The sequence below is a fragment of the mitochondrial genome of Schistocerca piceifrons, assembly GCF_021461385.2.
Source record: "Schistocerca piceifrons mitochondrion, complete genome".
Classification (NCBI taxonomy): Eukaryota; Metazoa; Arthropoda; class Insecta; order Orthoptera; family Acrididae; genus Schistocerca; species Schistocerca piceifrons.
This window is the reverse complement of record NC_061053.1, coordinates 1-15,608: the sequence shown is the minus strand read 5'-3', so window position 1 is coordinate 15,608 and position 15,608 is coordinate 1. Positions and strand designations below refer to the sequence as shown.

Below are 15,608 nucleotides of genomic sequence, written 5' to 3'. Positions count from 1 at the left end.
TATATTTAATATATAAATTAAAAATTTTTTTTAGAAATTTGTTTATGTATTATTTTGGTTATTTCTAATTAATTTATCTCGGTTAGGATAATCTAAATATATATTATATATAATAAATAATTTATATTAATATATTACATTTAACTAAAGTTAAATACCTATAATGTTATTTTATAATTATTAAATGATTATTTTAATACATTTATTTACCTAGGATTATAGCTACTTATGTTTTTAGCTTAAAATAAATTATTGTATTATAAATTATATAATAATATGTAAATTAATATTTAATATTATTATAATTGGATATAATAAATATAATTAATATTATTAAATATAAAATCTTATATTAATATAGTTAATTATATTAATTATAATAATATAATTTAATATATTATCTATAATTAGATTATTTAACTAATTAATATTTAAGTTAACTTAATATAAAGTTAATTTTATATTAATAACATATTACATTAATTTACATAATTATATTAAATATATTTATTATATTATTTAATCTTTCTTTATAATTAGTGAAAAGAAAGATTAAATAAGAAAGAATATAATACATTTATCGGTATACATGTTCCATATTAATCTTTATTTATATATAATAGAGAAGTTGTTGTGGTCATTCTAGGGTGCGTTTCTTTTTTTTTTTGTTATTTTTGTGTTTGTTTTATTTTGTTTTTCTTTAAATATTTGAATCGTTTATTTTTTCTTATTTTTATAAATTTTTAAGTTTCTTATTTTGTTTCCAAAAGTTTTATTCTTGCTTATTTATTCACTTTTTCTTTGTATTATATGTAAGTTTTGTTAAACTAAATGTTCTATTTTGCAGTAATTTGATTTAATTATCAAGTGATTTTGGATTTAGCAATTGATTTAGTATCGGCATAATTCGTGCCAGCAGCCGCGGTTATACGATTGATACAAGTGAATATTATTGGTTAAAACAGTTATTTATATTTTTAGGGTTAAAATATAAATTTGTAAGGTGAAATGTTAAAATTTATTTATAGCTCTTTTTATGAATCTGTGAAATTTAAATAATAAACTAGGATTAGATACCCTATTATTTTAAATGTTAATTATATTTACCTGGGTACTATTAGTTAAGGTCTTTAAACCCAAAGAATTTGGCGGTATCTCATTCCATTCAGAGGAACCTACCCCATGATTGATAATACACGATTTACTCTACTTAATTTATTTGTTTGTATATCTCCGTTATCAGAGAATCTTTTTAGAGTTATAATTCTCAAGATTTATAATTATAAAGTATTTGAGGTCAAGGTGCAGCTTATAATTAAGAGGAGGTGGGTTACAATAGATTTTTGTTTATAACGGATTTGATGGTGAAATACTATTAATGAAGGTGGATTTGATAGTAATTTAATTTATTTAATTTAACTGATATTGGCTCTGAGGTGTGTACACATCGCCCGTCGCTCTCATTATTGATTATTCTATTTTATTACTTTAATTTAGCTTCAATTTAGATGAGATAAGTCGTAACATAGTAGATGTACTGGAAAGTGTATCTAGGAAGAGTTTCAAGATATAACTTATTAGTAAAGTGTTTCATTTACACTGAAAATTTTTCTGTGCAAATCAGGATATCTTGATTATTTATTTTATTATATTTATTTTTTGTTTATTTAATTATTTAATAAAAATAATTTTGTTGAATTTTGTCTTAGTATATTTTGTAGAATTGATTTTTTATATTATAGTTTATTGGTAATGTAATTGTTTTATGAAATATTATTTTAAATTTTTAAAAGTAGATTTTATTTATTGTACCTTTTGTATCAGGGTTTATCAAAATTTTAGTATTTACTTTACTTGTCTCGATTTGGGTTGATTTATAAATAATTTATAGTTAATGTATCATAATTCTTATTAAATTATTTATAGAAATGAGATGTTAACCGTTTCCCAAGGTATCTAGTTTCTTAAGAAAAAATTTAATTTTTTAAAGTTAATTGTTTTTATTTAATTTTTTAAGTATAAATATTAACTTATTTATTCTTTAAGGGATAAGCTTTGAAGTTAATAACCTATAATTTGTTTTAATAAAATATAATAGTAAGCTTTAAACCAGCTATCTTTAAGATTACGTTTTAGTTCATTATTTTTATTCTTGATTTTATAATTATTTTAGGTTTTTTATTAAGATTATAAATTTAATTTTTAAATTTTTGTAATAATGATAGAATTAGTATATTTATTTGTATATAATTTTTACCTTGTTAATTTATTATAAGGAACTAGGCAAAATTGATTTCCGCCTGTTTATCAAAAACATGTCCTCTAGAAAATATTTTGAGGTCTGGCCTGCTCACTGAGCAAATTTTTAAAGAGCCGCGGTATTTTGACCGTGCAAAGGTAGCATAATCATTAGTCTCTTAATTAGTGGCTGGAATGAATGGCTTGACGAGAAATCAACTGTCTCTTAATAAATTTTTGAATTTAACTTTTGAGTCAAAAGGCTTAAATTTTTCTTTAGGACGAGAAGACCCTATAGAGCTTAACATTTTATTCTTATATAGTTTTTTGTTTGTCTTTCTATATTTAATGATGATGTTTTGTTGGGGTGACATGAAGAATAAATAAACTCTTCATTATTATATCATTTATTTATGTTTGTTGTTTTGATCCATAATTTATGATCATAAGATTAAGTTACCTTAGGGATAACAGCGTAATTGTTTTTGAGAGCTCATATCGACAAAGCAGATTGCGACCTCGATGTTGGATTAAGAAAAATTTTGGGTGCAGTAGCCCAGTAATTAGGTCTGTTCGACCTTTAAATTCTTACATGATCTGAGTTCAGACCGGCGTGAGCCAGGTCGGTTTCTATCCTAAGATTATTAATTCATATTAGTACGAAAGGACCATATGGTTGAAATATTTTTTATTTTATTGATTAAAATTAATTAAATTACTATTTTGACAGATTAATGTGTTGAATTTAGAATTCATTTATGTAGATTTTTTCTACAAATAGTATTGATACTTTATGATTTATTTATGTTTATTTTGAATTTTCTTTTATTAGTTATTTGTGTTTTAATTAGTGTTGCTTTTTTAACTTTATTAGAGCGTAAGGTTTTAGGTTATATTCAAATTCGAAAGGGTCCAAATAAAGTAGGTTTTGTCGGAATTCCTCAACCCTTTAGCGATGCTATCAAGTTAATTTGTAAGGAGCAGCCAATTCCTATTATATCTAATTATTTACTTTATTATTTTTCTCCTGTTTTTAATTTAATAATTTCCTTGGCTGTTTGAGTGATTTTTCCCTACTTAACTTATATATGTTCTTTTTCTTATGGATTTTTGTTTTTTTTATGCTGTACTAGATTAGGTGTTTATACTGTTATAATTGCTGGTTGGTCTTCTAATTCAAATTATTCTTTACTAGGTTCTCTTCGTTCTGTTGCTCAAACAATTTCATATGAAGTTAGTTTGGCTTTAATTTTATTATCTTTAATTATTTTAATTGGTAGTTTTAACATGTTTGATTTTATAAACTATCAGCTTTATTGTTGATTTATTATTATTTCTTTTCCTTTAGCTTTAGCTTGTTTTGCTTCTTGTTTAGCTGAAACTAACCGTACTCCTTTTGATTTTGCCGAGGGTGAATCTGAGTTAGTTTCAGGATTTAATATTGAATATGGTGCAGGAGGTTTTACTTTAATTTTTTTAGCTGAATATACTAGAATTGTTTTTATAAGAATGTTATTAGCTTTAATTTTTTTAGGTGGTGATTTTTATTCTTTTATATTTTTTATTAAGCTTGCTGTTATGTCCTTTGGTTTTATTTGAGTTCGTGGCACATTACCACGTTTTCGTTACGATAAGTTAATGTACTTAGCTTGAAAAAGTTTTTTGCCATTATCTTTAAATTTTTTTATTTTCTTTGTTGGTTTAAAGATTTTATTTATTTCATTTATTTAGTGAAATTTTTTAAGAAAAGTTAATAGAAGAGTTAAACTTCTAGTTTTATGTTTTCAAAACATATGCTTTTCCTAAGCTAATTAACTTATTATTCCTTAATTAGCTTATCTCATGCGGTTGCAACATGCACATTAATTAAGAAGTATGTAAAGTAAATAATTGTTAAGATTTGTCCTGTTATAATATAAGGTTCTTCAACAGGCCGTTTTCCAATTCATGTTAATAAGCATACAACAACTACTATAATTCAGAATAAAATCTGGTTGATAGGATAGAATTGAATACCTCGGAATGGTGTTTTATTATAAAATGGTAAAATTATTAAGATTCTAATTGATAGGAATAACGCAATAACACCTCCAAGTTTATTAGGGATTGAACGAAGAATTGCATATGCAAATAAGAAGTACCATTCTGGTTGAATATGGACAGGAGTTACTAACGGGTTGGCAGGTACAAAATTATCCGGATCTCCTAGGAGGTAAGGATTGATCAAGCATAATATAATTAATAATGATGTTATTAATACAAATGTAATAGAGTCCTTGAAAGTAAAGTATGGGTGAAATGGAATTTTTTCAATATCTCCATTTAGTCCTAAAGGGTTATTAGACCCTGTTTGGTGGAGGAAAAATAAATGAATTGCTGCTATTGCAGCAATAATAAATGGTAATACAAAATGGAATGTAAAGAATCGATTTAATGTTGCATTATCAACAGCAAATCCTCCTCACACTCATTGAACTAAATCTGTTCCTAAGTATGGGATTGCTGATAATAAATTAGTAATTACTGTTGCACCTCAAAATGATATTTGACCTCAAGGTAAAACGTATCCTATAAATGCAGTTGCTATAACTAAAAATAGGATTACTGTACCAATTATTCAGGTGTGTATGTATATATAAGATCCGTAGTAAATTCCTCGTCCTACATGCAAATAAATACAAATAAAAAATATAGAGGCTCCATTTGCATGTAAGGTTCGAATAATTCAGCCATTATTTACATCTCGGCAGATGTGGACTACACTACTAAATGCTATTTCAATATTTGATGTATAATGTATAGCTAAAAATAGTCCAGTTACAATTTGAATTACCAAACATAGCCCTAGTAGGGATCCAAAATTCCATCAAAATGAAATATTTGTTGGTGCGGGTAAATCAACTAAAGAGTTATTAATGATTTTAATTAAAGGATGTCTCAATCGTAAGGGTTTATTCATTAGTAAATTATCTTATTTTACGAATAGGCCCCTGGTTAATGTTGGTGATTTTAACAACTGCTAATAGTGCTAAAAATAAATAAATTATTATTATTATTGTAATAATGAATGTTGGTCTATTATATAGTTTTTCTAAAGATATTGTTATTTCTTGATAATTGATTGAATTATCAATATTTATAGTTTCAGTGTTTTTAAAAAAGTCTATAAATATTGTTATATCTAAAATAATTAATGTTGATATGATAAATATTCATATTGTTAAGGTAATAATTATTGTAATTGATTTAGGTTGAAATATTTCGTTTGATGCAATTCTCGTAATATAAATAAATAGGACTAATATACCACCAAGAAATGTTAAAAATAAAATATATGATAACCAATATCTTTCCATTATTGCCCCTGTTATTAGTCCAACTAAAAAAGTTTGTAGGATAATGAAAAGCATTATTGATATTGGGTGTCTTAATTTAATAAAATTAATATTTATTACGGTTGATAGTGATATAATTATTATTTTGATCATTTCAGGGGTTAGTTTATTTAAAATATCGGTTTTGGGGACCGATGATGGGAAGCTTTCCACCTCTGAAGTTTTAAAAGCGGGGGCCAGACTTATCTCCGGTTTACAAGACCGGCGTTTTTTTTAAACTATTAAAACTAATGTTTATATTCTCTGTCTTTACTTCTTTATTGATTTATTTTGCTGGTGTTTATGTTTTTTCTTCTAAACGTAAGCATTTATTAATGGTTCTTTTGAGATTAGAATATATTGTTCTTTCTTTATTTATGTTGGTTATTGTTTTTCTTATTGAGTTTGATTATGATTATTTTTTTCCTGTTATTTTTTTGGTTTTTTCTGTTTGTGAAGGTGCTTTAGGTCTTTCTATTTTAGTTTCAATAATTCGTTCTCATGGTAATGATTTTTTTAATTCTTTTGGGTTATCTTTATGTTAAAGTATTTATTTATAACTATTTTTTTGATCCCTCTTTGTTTAGTTAATAATTGTTGATGGTTGGTTCATTCTTTAATGTTTCTGTCTAGTTTTGTTTTTATGCTTTGTGTTTATTCATATGCAGATTTAAATATGATTAGATATTATTTTGGTATTGATTATTTTTCTTTTAGTTTAATTCTACTTAGTTTTTGAATTTGTTCTTTAATAATTACTGCTAGAGGTTCAGTTTATTTAAGTTCTTATCATTCTAATTTTTTTGTTTTTATAGTTTTGATTTTAATGATTATGCTTTATTGTTCGTTTGCTAGATTGAGTCTTCTTTCTTTTTATATTTTTTTTGAGGCTAGATTGGTTCCTACTTTACTTTTGATTTTGGGTTGGGGATATCAACCTGAACGGTTGCAGGCTGGTGTTTATTTAATTTTTTATACTTTGGTTGCTAGATTGCCTTTATTATTAGTTTTATTTAGGGTTTATGATTTTTCTAATACTTTATATTTTCCTTTATTGGTTGATTTTGGTTCTTATTATTTTATGTTTTATGTTTTTATAATTCTTGCTTTTTTAGTTAAGATGCCAATATTTTTGGTTCATTTATGGCTTCCTAAGGCTCATGTTGAGGCCCCTATTTCAGGTAGAATAATTCTTGCTGGTGTTTTATTAAAGTTAGGTGGTTATGGTATTTTTCGTGTTATAAAGGTTATTTCTTATTTGGGTTTAAAGTTTAATTATTTTTGATTGTCTTTAGGTTTATCTGGTGGTGTTATTGTTAGATTTATTTGTTTTCGTCAGGTTGATTTAAAATCTTTAATTGCTTATTCTTCTGTTGCTCATATAAGAATGGTTATTGGGGGATTGATAACTATGAATTGATGAGGTTGTATAGGTTCTCTTTCTTTAATGGTTGGTCATGGTTTGTGTTCTTCTGGTTTATTTTGTCTATCTAATATTATTTATGAGCGTTTAGGTAGACGAAGATTATTAATTAATAAGGGTATAATTAATTTAATGCCAAGAATGGCTTTATGATGATTTCTTTTGAGATCTTCTAATATAGCCGCTCCTCCTTCTTTAAATTTGGTAGGTGAACTTAGATTATTAAATAGAATTATGTCTTGATCTTCTTTTAGATTTCTTGCTTTAATTTTTTTGTCTTTTTTTAGAGCTGTTTATACTTTATATATGTATTCTTATTCTCAGCATGGTAATTATTATTCTGGTGTTTATACTTGTTCTCTTGGTTATTTTCGTGAATATCATCTTTTACTTTTACATTGATTGCCTTTAAATATTCTTTGTTTAAAGGGTGAGTATTTTTTTGTTTAGGTTGCTTAAGTATTTTAATTAAAAATGTTGTTTTGTGGAATCAATGATATGAATTTTTTCATCTTAGGCCGTGAATTTGTTTTCTATTTGTTCTTTGAGTTTTTTTTCTCTATTTTTTTCTAGAACTATAATTTTTATTTTGGGTATTTATTATTTAATAATTGATTATAGAGTTTTTGTTGAATGAGAGCTTTTTAATTTAAATGGTTCTATGGTTGTTATGACTTTAATTTTGGATTGAATGTCTCTTATTTTTATATCTTTTGTTATATATATTTCTTCTTTGGTTATTTATTATAGAGAGGATTATATATCGGGAGAAAAGAATATAAATCGTTTTATTATTATTGTTTTAATATTTATTCTTTCTATAGGTTTTTTAATTATTAGTCCTAATTTGATTAGAATTTTATTAGGATGAGATGGTTTAGGTTTAGTTTCTTATTGTTTAGTTATTTATTATCAAAATGTAAAATCTTATAGTGCGGGTATGTTAACTGCACTTTCTAATCGTATTGGTGATGTTGCTATTTTAATTTCTATTGCTTGAATATTGAATTTTGGTGGTTGAAATTATATTTATTATTATGATTTTATTTCTGATTCTTTTGAAATAAAGCTTATTACTATATTAATTGTTTTAGCAGCTATAACTAAAAGAGCTCAAATTCCCTTTTCTTCTTGACTTCCTGCAGCTATGGCTGCTCCTACTCCTGTTTCTGCTTTGGTCCATTCTTCTACTCTTGTTACTGCTGGGGTTTATTTATTAATTCGTTTTAGACCAATATTAGATACTTATAATTGTGGTTGATTCCTACTTTTAATTGGTTGTATAACTATGTTTATGGCTGGTTTGGGTGCAAATTTTGAATTTGATTTGAAGAAAATTATTGCTCTTTCTACTTTAAGACAACTTGGTTTAATAATAAGAATTTTGGCTATGGGTTATCCAAAACTTGCATTTTTTCATTTATTAGCTCATGCTTTATTTAAGGCTTTATTGTTTATGTGTGCAGGTTCAATAATCCATAATTTAAGGGATTCTCAGGATATTCGTTTTATAGGTTCAATTGTTAATTTTATGCCTTTAACTTCAGTTTGTTTTAATGTTTCTAGTTTATCTTTGTGTGGTATACCATTTTTAGCAGGTTTTTATTCAAAGGATTTAATTCTTGAGATGGTTTGTTTAAGATGAATTAATTGTTTGATTTTTTTTCTTTACTTCTTTTCTACTGGTTTAACTGCTTCTTATTCTTTTCGTCTTTTTTATTATTCGATATCTGGTGACAATAATTTTTATTCTAGATTTTCTTTTGATGATAAGGGTTATTATATTTCTTTTGGTATAATTGGTTTGTTGTTTGTTGCTGTTTTTGGTGGTAGCCTTTTGTCTTGGTTAATTTTTCCTGTTCCTCATGTGATTGCCCTTCCTTATTATTTGAAGTTTTTAACTATTACTGTAGTTGTTTTAGGTGCTTATTTGGGTTATCTTATTTCTAATTTTGATTTTTCTCAAAATTTATTTTCTTTAAGTATGCTTTCTTTTGTTAGATTTGCTGGTTCTATGTGGTTTATACCTTTCATTTCAACTAAGTTTATTAGATATTTTCCTTTAAAATTGGGTTATTATTCATCAAAGTCATTTGATTATGGTTGAGGTGAATTATTTGGTGGTCAAGGTTTATATAGACTATTTATTTATTTAATTAGTTATATACAAGGTTGATATGATTCTAATTTTAAGATTTATCTTTTAACTTTTATTTTTTGAATATTTATTTTGGTGGTATTATTTTTCGTTTACTTAAATAGCTTATAATTAGAGCGTGACACTGAAGATGTTAAGGAAGTATTTTTACTTTTAGGTATTTATAAATATACATATATTATTTTTACAGTGAAAATGTAATGTTTTATTTAAACTATATAAATTTTAGAAATGTTAACGGAGTTTAACCGCTAATATAAAAAGTTAGCAGCTTTCATATTGGCTTTACATTTCCTTAATTGGAACTTTATAGTTCAATTATATTATTAACAGTAATACGCCTCTTTTTGGCTTCAATTAATAAGAATAAGGGTATTTATTTACCAATCTTCCAGGTCGAAACTGACTGCAATATTTCGCTTCTTATTCTATTTAAGGTTGATTGATTATATCAATACTTTTTGAATGCAACCCAAATGTTATAGTTAACTACAACCCTTTATTCTGCTCATTGTAAGGCTCCTTGATTTCATTCATGGTAAAGTCCACCTAATAATACTATAATAAAAAATATTGTTGATACTGTTCAGATTATAATGTCTGAAGTTTTAAAAATAATTACAATTGGAAGGATTAATGCGATTTCTACATCAAAAATTAAGAAAATTACTGCAATTAAGAAGAATCGAAGTGAGAATGGTATTCGTGCTGATCTTTTTGGGTCAAACCCGCACTCGAATGGTGATCTTTTTTCTCGGTCATTAATTAATTTTTTTGATAATGTTGTTGCAAGGATTATAACAATTATTGGAATAATAAATCTAATAAAAATTCTTGTAGATAAGATTAGGATTGTTTTTCTTGATTTATATCAAGCTTTTTGATTGGAAGTCAAATGTACTATTTATACTAGAAAAACAATTATCTACCTCATCAATAAATAGAAATATATAAGAATAATCATACTACGTCTACAAAGTGTCAGTACCATGCTGCTGCTTCAAACCCAAAGTGGTGTCTTGGTGAGAATTGATTTATTGAATGTCGAAGTAGACATGTTGATAAGAAAATTGTTCCAATAATTACATGTAGACCATGAAATCCTGTTGCAACAAAGAATGTTGATCCATAGACTGCATCTGCAATGGTGAAGGGTGCTTCTCAATATTCATATGCTTGAAGTATAGTGAAGTATAGTCCTAGTAGTACTGTGAAGAATAATCCTTGTAATGCTTGAGTATGATTAGATTCTATTAGACTATGATGTGCTCATGTTACTGTTACTCCTGATGCTAAGAGAATAGCTGTATTAAGTAATGGAATTTGTATAGGATTGAAAGGTTGAATTCCTATTGGGGGTCATAATATTCCTAATTCAATAGTAGGTGCTAGTCTTCTTCTAAAAAATGCTCAAAAAAATGAAACAAAGAATAGTACTTCTGATGCAATAAATAAAATTATTCCTCATCGTAATCCAATTGATACAAATCCCGTATGTAGTCCTTGGTATGTTCCTTCTCGTACTACATCTCGTCATCATTGGATTATAGTTAGAAGTGTAATTCCAAATCCAATTATAAATAAGTTAATGTTAAATAGGTGAAATCATTTTGCTAATCCTGATACTAGAACTATTGCTCCAATTGCTCCTGTTAATGGTCAAGGTCTGTAATCTACTAAGTGGAATGGGTGGTTTGAGTGAGTTGTTAACATAAGTTTAGTATACTTCTCTAGAATATAAAGTTCTTAAAATTGAGAAAACATAGGCCTGAATTATTGCTACTGCTGATTCTAGAATTAATAGAAGTATTTGTCCAATAATTAATAGTGAAATTAAGTTTATTGCTATAGATGGTCCTGTATTTCCTAGCAACGTTAATAGTAAGTGCCCTGCAATTATATTTGCTGCTAGCCGTACTGCTAGTGTACCTGGTCGAATGGCATTTCTAATTGTTTCAATTAATACTATAAATGATATTAATGCGGGTGGTGTTCCTTGTGGGACAAGGTGTGCAAATATGTGATTTGTATGATTAATTCATCCAAATAATATAAATCTTAATCATATAGGTAGAGCAATTGCAAATGTTAATGCTATATGTCTTGTTCTAGTAAAGATGTAAGGGAATAATCCTATGAAATTATTAAATAGTATTATAATAAAGATTGAAATGAAGATGAATGTTGTTCCATTAAATGATTTTGGTCCTAGCAATGTTTTAAATTCATTGTGTAAGGTTAAGTTTAGTTTATTTCAAATAATATTAATTCGTGATGGTGTAAGTCAAAATATTGATGGGATTAATAATAATCCTAGGAATGTTCTAGTTCAATTTAATGATAAATTGAAGATATTAGTTGATGGATCAAATGTTGAAAATAAGTTTGTTATCATTTTCAATTTAAGTTCTTTATATCAATTGTTCTTTTTTCTGCTCTTTNAATAAGGTTTGGTTTGAATGAAAAAAAGTTTATTTGATTAAATAAANTTAATGTAGTTGAAAATATAATAAATAGGGAGAATCATATGAGAGGGGATATTTGAGGGATTTGGATTAAAATTCCCCATCAGAAGTAGTCGTTAATTTACTATTTTTTGGTTTAAGAGACCATTACTTACTTTCAGTCATCTGATGTATTTCAAGGTGTACTAATTATTTAGTTATTTTAGATTGACACTCTAATGTTATATATTTTAACTAACTCCTTAAATTATCTTAGATAATCACTTGATAAATAAGTTTACTGAAGTTCTTTCAATTACAATTGGTATAAATCTGTGGTTTGCTCCACAGATTTCTGAGCATTGTCCAAAGAATAGCCCAGGCCGGTTTATTGTAAATGTTCCTTGGTTTAGTCGACCTGGCGTTGCGTCAATTTTAACTCCTAATGCAGGTACTGCTCATGAATGTAGAACGTCTGATGCTCTTGTTAATACTCGTACTTCTGTATTTATTGGTAAAATTGTTCGGTTATCTACATCTAGAAGTCGAAATCCGTCGTTTTCTAGGTCTTGTTCTGGTGTTATATAAGTGTCAAATTCTACATCTATAAAGTCTGAATATTCATATCTTCAATATCATTGTCGTCCAATTGTTTTAATCGTAATTATTGCGTCTACTGAATCATCAAGTAAATATAGAAGTCGTAATGATGGTAATGCAATAAAAATTAGTGTAATTGCTGGCAGTGCTGTTCAGATTGTTTCAATTAAATGCCCGTGAAGTATGTTTCGGTTTGTATAGGCAATGAATAATATGTAACTTAGGGCATAGCCTACAATTACTGTAATTAATAATAATACGACCATGGTATGATCATGGAAGAATGATAGTTGCTCCATTAATGGTGAAGCTCCATCTTGAAGTGATAAATTTGATCATGTTGCCATTAATTTTCTAATAAAAGGTCAAACCTTTATTTGTAGAGCTTAAATCTACTGCACTAATCTGCCATATTAGAATCTAGAAATTAATGGTAGTTCTGAGTAACTGTGTTCCGCAGGCGGNTTATTTTGTAGTCATTCTGTTGATCTTCTTATATTAGCTCTAAATATGATTGCCCGGTTTGTAACCATTCTTTCTCATATAATTACAATGAATATAATGATTCCTACAATAGAAATTGTGGACCCAATTCTTGATACTACATTTCATGATGTGTATGCGTCTGGGTAGTCTGAATATCGTCGTGGTATTCCTGCTAGTCCTAGGAGTGCTGAGGGAAAGAATGTTAAGTTTACTCCAATAAATATAATTGTGAATTGGATTTTTAATCATGTATTATTTATAGTTAATCCTGTAAATAATGGGTATCATTGAATAACACCTCCTATAATTGCAAATACTGCTCCTATAGATAAGACATAATGGAAGTGGGCAACTACATAATATGTGTCATGTAATACAATGTCAAGTGATGAATTTGCTAATACTAATCCTGTTAGTCCACCAATTGTAAATAGGAAAATAAATCCTAGAGCTCATAATAACGGTGGATTAAATTTGAATTTAGTTCCATATAGTGTAGCTAGTCATCTGAATACCTTGATTCCTGTAGGTACAGCAATAATTATTGTTGCTGATGTAAAGTATGCTCGTGTGTCAACGTCTATTCCTACTGTGAATATATGATGTGCTCATACAATAAATCCTATTAGTCCAATTGATAATATAGCATAAATTATACCTAGTGTTCCAAATGATTCAATTTTTCCTCTTTCTTGACATACAATATGAGAAATAATCCCAAACCCCGGCAGAATTAAAATGTAAACTTCTGGGTGTCCAAAGAATCAGAATAGGTGTTGATATAAAATTGGGTCACCTCCTCCAGCAGGGTCAAAGAATGATGTATTTAAATTTCGATCTGTTAATAGTATGGTAATAGCCCCTGCTAATACTGGAAGTGATAAAAGGAGAAGAAGGGCTGTAATAGCTACAGATCATACAAATAAAGGTGTTTGATCTAGAGTTATACTTTCTGATCGTATATTAATTGCTGTTGTAATGAAGTTTACTGCACCAAGAATAGATGATACACCTGCTAAGTGAAGTGAAAAAATAGCTAGGTCTACAGATGCCCCCCCATGTGCGATAGCTCCTGCAAGAGGAGGGTAAACTGTTCATCCTGTACCAGCACCGTTATCTACTATAGAAGATGTAAGAAGAAGGGTAAGTGAGGGCGGTAGTAATCAAAAACTTATATTATTTATTCGTGGGAATGCTATATCTGGTGCACCAATTATTAATGGTACAAGTCAATTACCAAATCCACCAATTATAATAGGTATTACTATAAAAAAAATTATTACAAATGCGTGAGCTGTAATAATGACATTATAAATTTGGTCATCCCCAATTAGAGATCCTGGTTGACCAAGTTCAGCACGAATAAGTATTCTTATTGATGTTCCTACTATTCCTGCTCACGCTCCAAATAAGAAGTATAAAGTACCAATATCCTTATGGTTTGTTGAGAATAATCATTTTTGCGGTAAGATGGCTGAATTTAAGGTGGTAGACTGTAAATCTACTTATGAGATATTTCTCTCTTACCATACTTTAGGTCTTATATTCAATTATGATTCTAGACTGCAATTCTAGAGGTGTAAAATTTTACTAAGGCCTAAAAGATTATTCTTTTAATTATAACTTTGAAGGTTATTAGTTTGTTTAACTTAAGTCCTTAGTATAATGAGATTAAGGTTGATGTTGAGACTAATCCTATTGTTGAAATTATAACTGTTATAGGAAGAATAATTCTTGATTTTTGAGACTTTATTTTTATAGATCACGAATTTTCTGTGTATGATAAAATAAGGGCTGAGAATCTAATACGTATATAATAATAAAGTGTGATTGTAGTTAATACAACCATAATTGTTATAATAGTTGTTATGTTATTTTCCATCAATGATTGTATTACAATTCATTTTGGTAGAAATCCAAGAAATGGTGGTAAACCACCTAATGATAAAAGGGATAAGAATATTATGAATTTAATTTCAGTTTTTATATTTCTAGCTGAATAGATCTGATTTATAAAAAATAGATTTATTTGCTTAAATAATAGGACCATAATTAATCTTAATAGAGAATAAATAATGAAATATAGTTCTCAAATGTTTTCTCTAACTGTTAGGGATCTAATTATTCACCCTAAATGTCTAATTGAGGAATATGCTAGAAGTTGTCGTAGCGATGTTTGATTTAAACCACCTATTGCCCCAATAATAATTCTTAGAATAATAATTGTTCAAATGAAAGTTCTTAGTTGAATACAGTAAGATAATACTATTATTGGGGCAATTTTTTGCCATGTTATTAGTGTTAAACAGTTATTTCATCTTGAAGCTCCTATTACTTCTGGAAATCAGAAATGAAAGGGTGCAGCCCCAATCTTTAATAATAATCTAGATCTAATTATTATTGATGGAATAAATTCTGTTTCCCATCCTATTGGATACTTTATTTGAATCAGCAAAATTGAAAATAATAGTATTGTCGATGCTATTGCTTGGACAATAAAATATTTAATTGATGATTCATTTATTATTATATTTTTATTTCTTGTTAGGAGTGGAATAAATGAAAGTAAGTTGATCTCAAGTCCTATTCAAACTCCGAATCAGGAGTTTGATGAAATGGACAGGATCGTTCCTATCATTAATGTTGATAGGAAGAGAAGTTTTGTAGAGTTGTTGGTCATTAAAAAGGAGAGGATTGATACCTCTATAAATGGGGTATGAACCCATTAGCTTGGTTAGCTTACCTTTTTACATTAAGGTGTATGATGCACGTTAGTTTTTGATACTAAAGGAGACAGTTTAATTCTGTCTTATGTAATTTAATGAAGGTAATTTTATTTACTTGATTTACCCTATCAAGGTAACCCTTTAATCAGGCACTTCATT

General features: G+C 27.4%; 13 protein-coding genes and 24 non-coding genes across 37 annotated transcripts, besides 1 other annotated feature; 14 read left to right on the top strand and 23 right to left on the bottom strand. All coding sequences in view use genetic code 5, as the record gives it.

The window, feature by feature from the left end:
- Positions 1-765: an origin of replication.
- MKU62_mgr01 lies at positions 766-1,563 on the top strand. Its single transcript has one exon. It is a non-coding gene; the product is annotated as a 12S ribosomal RNA (ribosomal RNA).
- On the top strand, positions 1,564-1,634 carry MKU62_mgt22. The gene has a single exon. It is a non-coding gene; the product is annotated as a tRNA-Val (tRNA).
- MKU62_mgr02 lies at positions 1,635-2,955 on the top strand. The gene has a single exon. It is a non-coding gene; the product is annotated as a 16S ribosomal RNA (ribosomal RNA).
- Positions 2,956-3,021, top strand: MKU62_mgt21. Its single transcript has one exon. It is a non-coding gene; the product is annotated as a tRNA-Leu (tRNA).
- Positions 3,022-3,024: 3 nt separating this feature from the next.
- Positions 3,025-3,969, top strand: ND1 (NADH dehydrogenase subunit 1). The gene has a single exon. The coding sequence runs from the start codon at positions 3,025-3,027 to the stop codon at positions 3,967-3,969; it is 945 nt and encodes a 314-aa protein (YP_010283685.1).
- Positions 3,970-3,985: 16 nt separating this feature from the next.
- Positions 3,986-4,055, bottom strand: MKU62_mgt20. Its single transcript has one exon. It is a non-coding gene; the product is annotated as a tRNA-Ser (tRNA).
- Positions 4,056-4,057: 2 nt separating this feature from the next.
- Positions 4,058-5,197, bottom strand: CYTB (cytochrome b). The gene has a single exon. The coding sequence runs from the start codon at positions 5,195-5,197 to the stop codon at positions 4,058-4,060; it is 1,140 nt and encodes a 379-aa protein (YP_010283684.1).
- Positions 5,198-5,204: 7 nt separating this feature from the next.
- ND6 (NADH dehydrogenase subunit 6) lies at positions 5,205-5,726 on the bottom strand. The gene has a single exon. The coding sequence runs from the start codon at positions 5,724-5,726 to the stop codon at positions 5,205-5,207; it is 522 nt and encodes a 173-aa protein (YP_010283683.1).
- Positions 5,727-5,728: 2 nt separating this feature from the next.
- Positions 5,729-5,792, top strand: MKU62_mgt19. Its single transcript has one exon. It is a non-coding gene; the product is annotated as a tRNA-Pro (tRNA).
- Positions 5,793-5,861, bottom strand: MKU62_mgt18. The gene has a single exon. It is a non-coding gene; the product is annotated as a tRNA-Thr (tRNA).
- Positions 5,862-5,863: 2 nt separating this feature from the next.
- ND4L (NADH dehydrogenase subunit 4L) lies at positions 5,864-6,157 on the top strand. Its single transcript has one exon. The coding sequence runs from the start codon at positions 5,864-5,866 to the stop codon at positions 6,155-6,157; it is 294 nt and encodes a 97-aa protein (YP_010283682.1).
- ND4 (NADH dehydrogenase subunit 4) lies at positions 6,151-7,485 on the top strand. The gene has a single exon. It carries the CDS (start codon positions 6,151-6,153, stop codon positions 7,483-7,485), a length of 1,335 nt encoding a protein of 444 aa, YP_010283681.1.
- Positions 7,486-7,488: 3 nt separating this feature from the next.
- On the top strand, positions 7,489-7,555 carry MKU62_mgt17. The gene has a single exon. It is a non-coding gene; the product is annotated as a tRNA-His (tRNA).
- Positions 7,556-7,570: 15 nt separating this feature from the next.
- Positions 7,571-9,287, top strand: ND5 (NADH dehydrogenase subunit 5). The gene has a single exon. A coding segment is annotated over exon 1 (1,717 nt).
- Positions 9,288-9,353, top strand: MKU62_mgt16. Its single transcript has one exon. It is a non-coding gene; the product is annotated as a tRNA-Phe (tRNA).
- MKU62_mgt15 lies at positions 9,352-9,417 on the bottom strand. The gene has a single exon. It is a non-coding gene; the product is annotated as a tRNA-Glu (tRNA).
- A 3-nt stretch (positions 9,418-9,420) lies between these two features.
- Positions 9,421-9,487, bottom strand: MKU62_mgt14. Its single transcript has one exon. It is a non-coding gene; the product is annotated as a tRNA-Ser (tRNA).
- MKU62_mgt13 lies at positions 9,488-9,554 on the bottom strand. The gene has a single exon. It is a non-coding gene; the product is annotated as a tRNA-Asn (tRNA).
- Positions 9,555-9,556: 2 nt separating this feature from the next.
- On the bottom strand, positions 9,557-9,622 carry MKU62_mgt12. Its single transcript has one exon. It is a non-coding gene; the product is annotated as a tRNA-Arg (tRNA).
- Positions 9,623-9,626: 4 nt separating this feature from the next.
- MKU62_mgt11 lies at positions 9,627-9,692 on the bottom strand. The gene has a single exon. It is a non-coding gene; the product is annotated as a tRNA-Ala (tRNA).
- ND3 (NADH dehydrogenase subunit 3) lies at positions 9,693-10,046 on the bottom strand. The gene has a single exon. The coding sequence runs from the start codon at positions 10,044-10,046 to the stop codon at positions 9,693-9,695; it is 354 nt and encodes a 117-aa protein (YP_010283679.1).
- Positions 10,047-10,112, bottom strand: MKU62_mgt10. Its single transcript has one exon. It is a non-coding gene; the product is annotated as a tRNA-Gly (tRNA).
- Positions 10,113-10,114: 2 nt separating this feature from the next.
- COX3 (cytochrome c oxidase subunit III) lies at positions 10,115-10,906 on the bottom strand. Its single transcript has one exon. It carries the CDS (start codon positions 10,904-10,906, stop codon positions 10,115-10,117), a length of 792 nt encoding a protein of 263 aa, YP_010283678.1.
- A 4-nt stretch (positions 10,907-10,910) lies between these two features.
- ATP6 (ATP synthase F0 subunit 6) lies at positions 10,911-11,588 on the bottom strand. The gene has a single exon. It carries the CDS (start codon positions 11,586-11,588, stop codon positions 10,911-10,913), a length of 678 nt encoding a protein of 225 aa, YP_010283677.1.
- ATP8 (ATP synthase F0 subunit 8) lies at positions 11,582-11,755 on the bottom strand. Its single transcript has one exon. It carries the CDS (start codon positions 11,753-11,755, stop codon positions 11,582-11,584), a length of 174 nt encoding a protein of 57 aa, YP_010283676.1.
- A 3-nt stretch (positions 11,756-11,758) lies between these two features.
- MKU62_mgt09 lies at positions 11,759-11,829 on the bottom strand. Its single transcript has one exon. It is a non-coding gene; the product is annotated as a tRNA-Lys (tRNA).
- Positions 11,830-11,834: 5 nt separating this feature from the next.
- MKU62_mgt08 lies at positions 11,835-11,902 on the bottom strand. Its single transcript has one exon. It is a non-coding gene; the product is annotated as a tRNA-Asp (tRNA).
- On the bottom strand, positions 11,903-12,584 carry COX2 (cytochrome c oxidase subunit II). The gene has a single exon. A coding segment is annotated over exon 1 (682 nt).
- A 5-nt stretch (positions 12,585-12,589) lies between these two features.
- On the bottom strand, positions 12,590-12,655 carry MKU62_mgt07. Its single transcript has one exon. It is a non-coding gene; the product is annotated as a tRNA-Leu (tRNA).
- Positions 12,656-14,186, bottom strand: COX1 (cytochrome c oxidase subunit I; the record flags this gene model as incomplete). The annotated part of the gene is made up of 1 exon: positions 12,656-14,186. A coding segment is annotated over one exon (1,531 nt), but the record flags the coding sequence as incomplete, so codon positions are not given.
- Position 14,187: 1 nt separating this feature from the next.
- Positions 14,188-14,252, top strand: MKU62_mgt06. The gene has a single exon. It is a non-coding gene; the product is annotated as a tRNA-Tyr (tRNA).
- A 7-nt stretch (positions 14,253-14,259) lies between these two features.
- MKU62_mgt05 lies at positions 14,260-14,322 on the top strand. Its single transcript has one exon. It is a non-coding gene; the product is annotated as a tRNA-Cys (tRNA).
- On the bottom strand, positions 14,315-14,382 carry MKU62_mgt04. Its single transcript has one exon. It is a non-coding gene; the product is annotated as a tRNA-Trp (tRNA).
- On the bottom strand, positions 14,383-15,403 carry ND2 (NADH dehydrogenase subunit 2). Its single transcript has one exon. A coding segment is annotated over exon 1 (1,021 nt).
- Positions 15,404-15,472, bottom strand: MKU62_mgt03. The gene has a single exon. It is a non-coding gene; the product is annotated as a tRNA-Met (tRNA).
- Positions 15,472-15,540, top strand: MKU62_mgt02. Its single transcript has one exon. It is a non-coding gene; the product is annotated as a tRNA-Gln (tRNA).
- Positions 15,541-15,542: 2 nt separating this feature from the next.
- Positions 15,543-15,608, bottom strand: MKU62_mgt01. The gene has a single exon. It is a non-coding gene; the product is annotated as a tRNA-Ile (tRNA).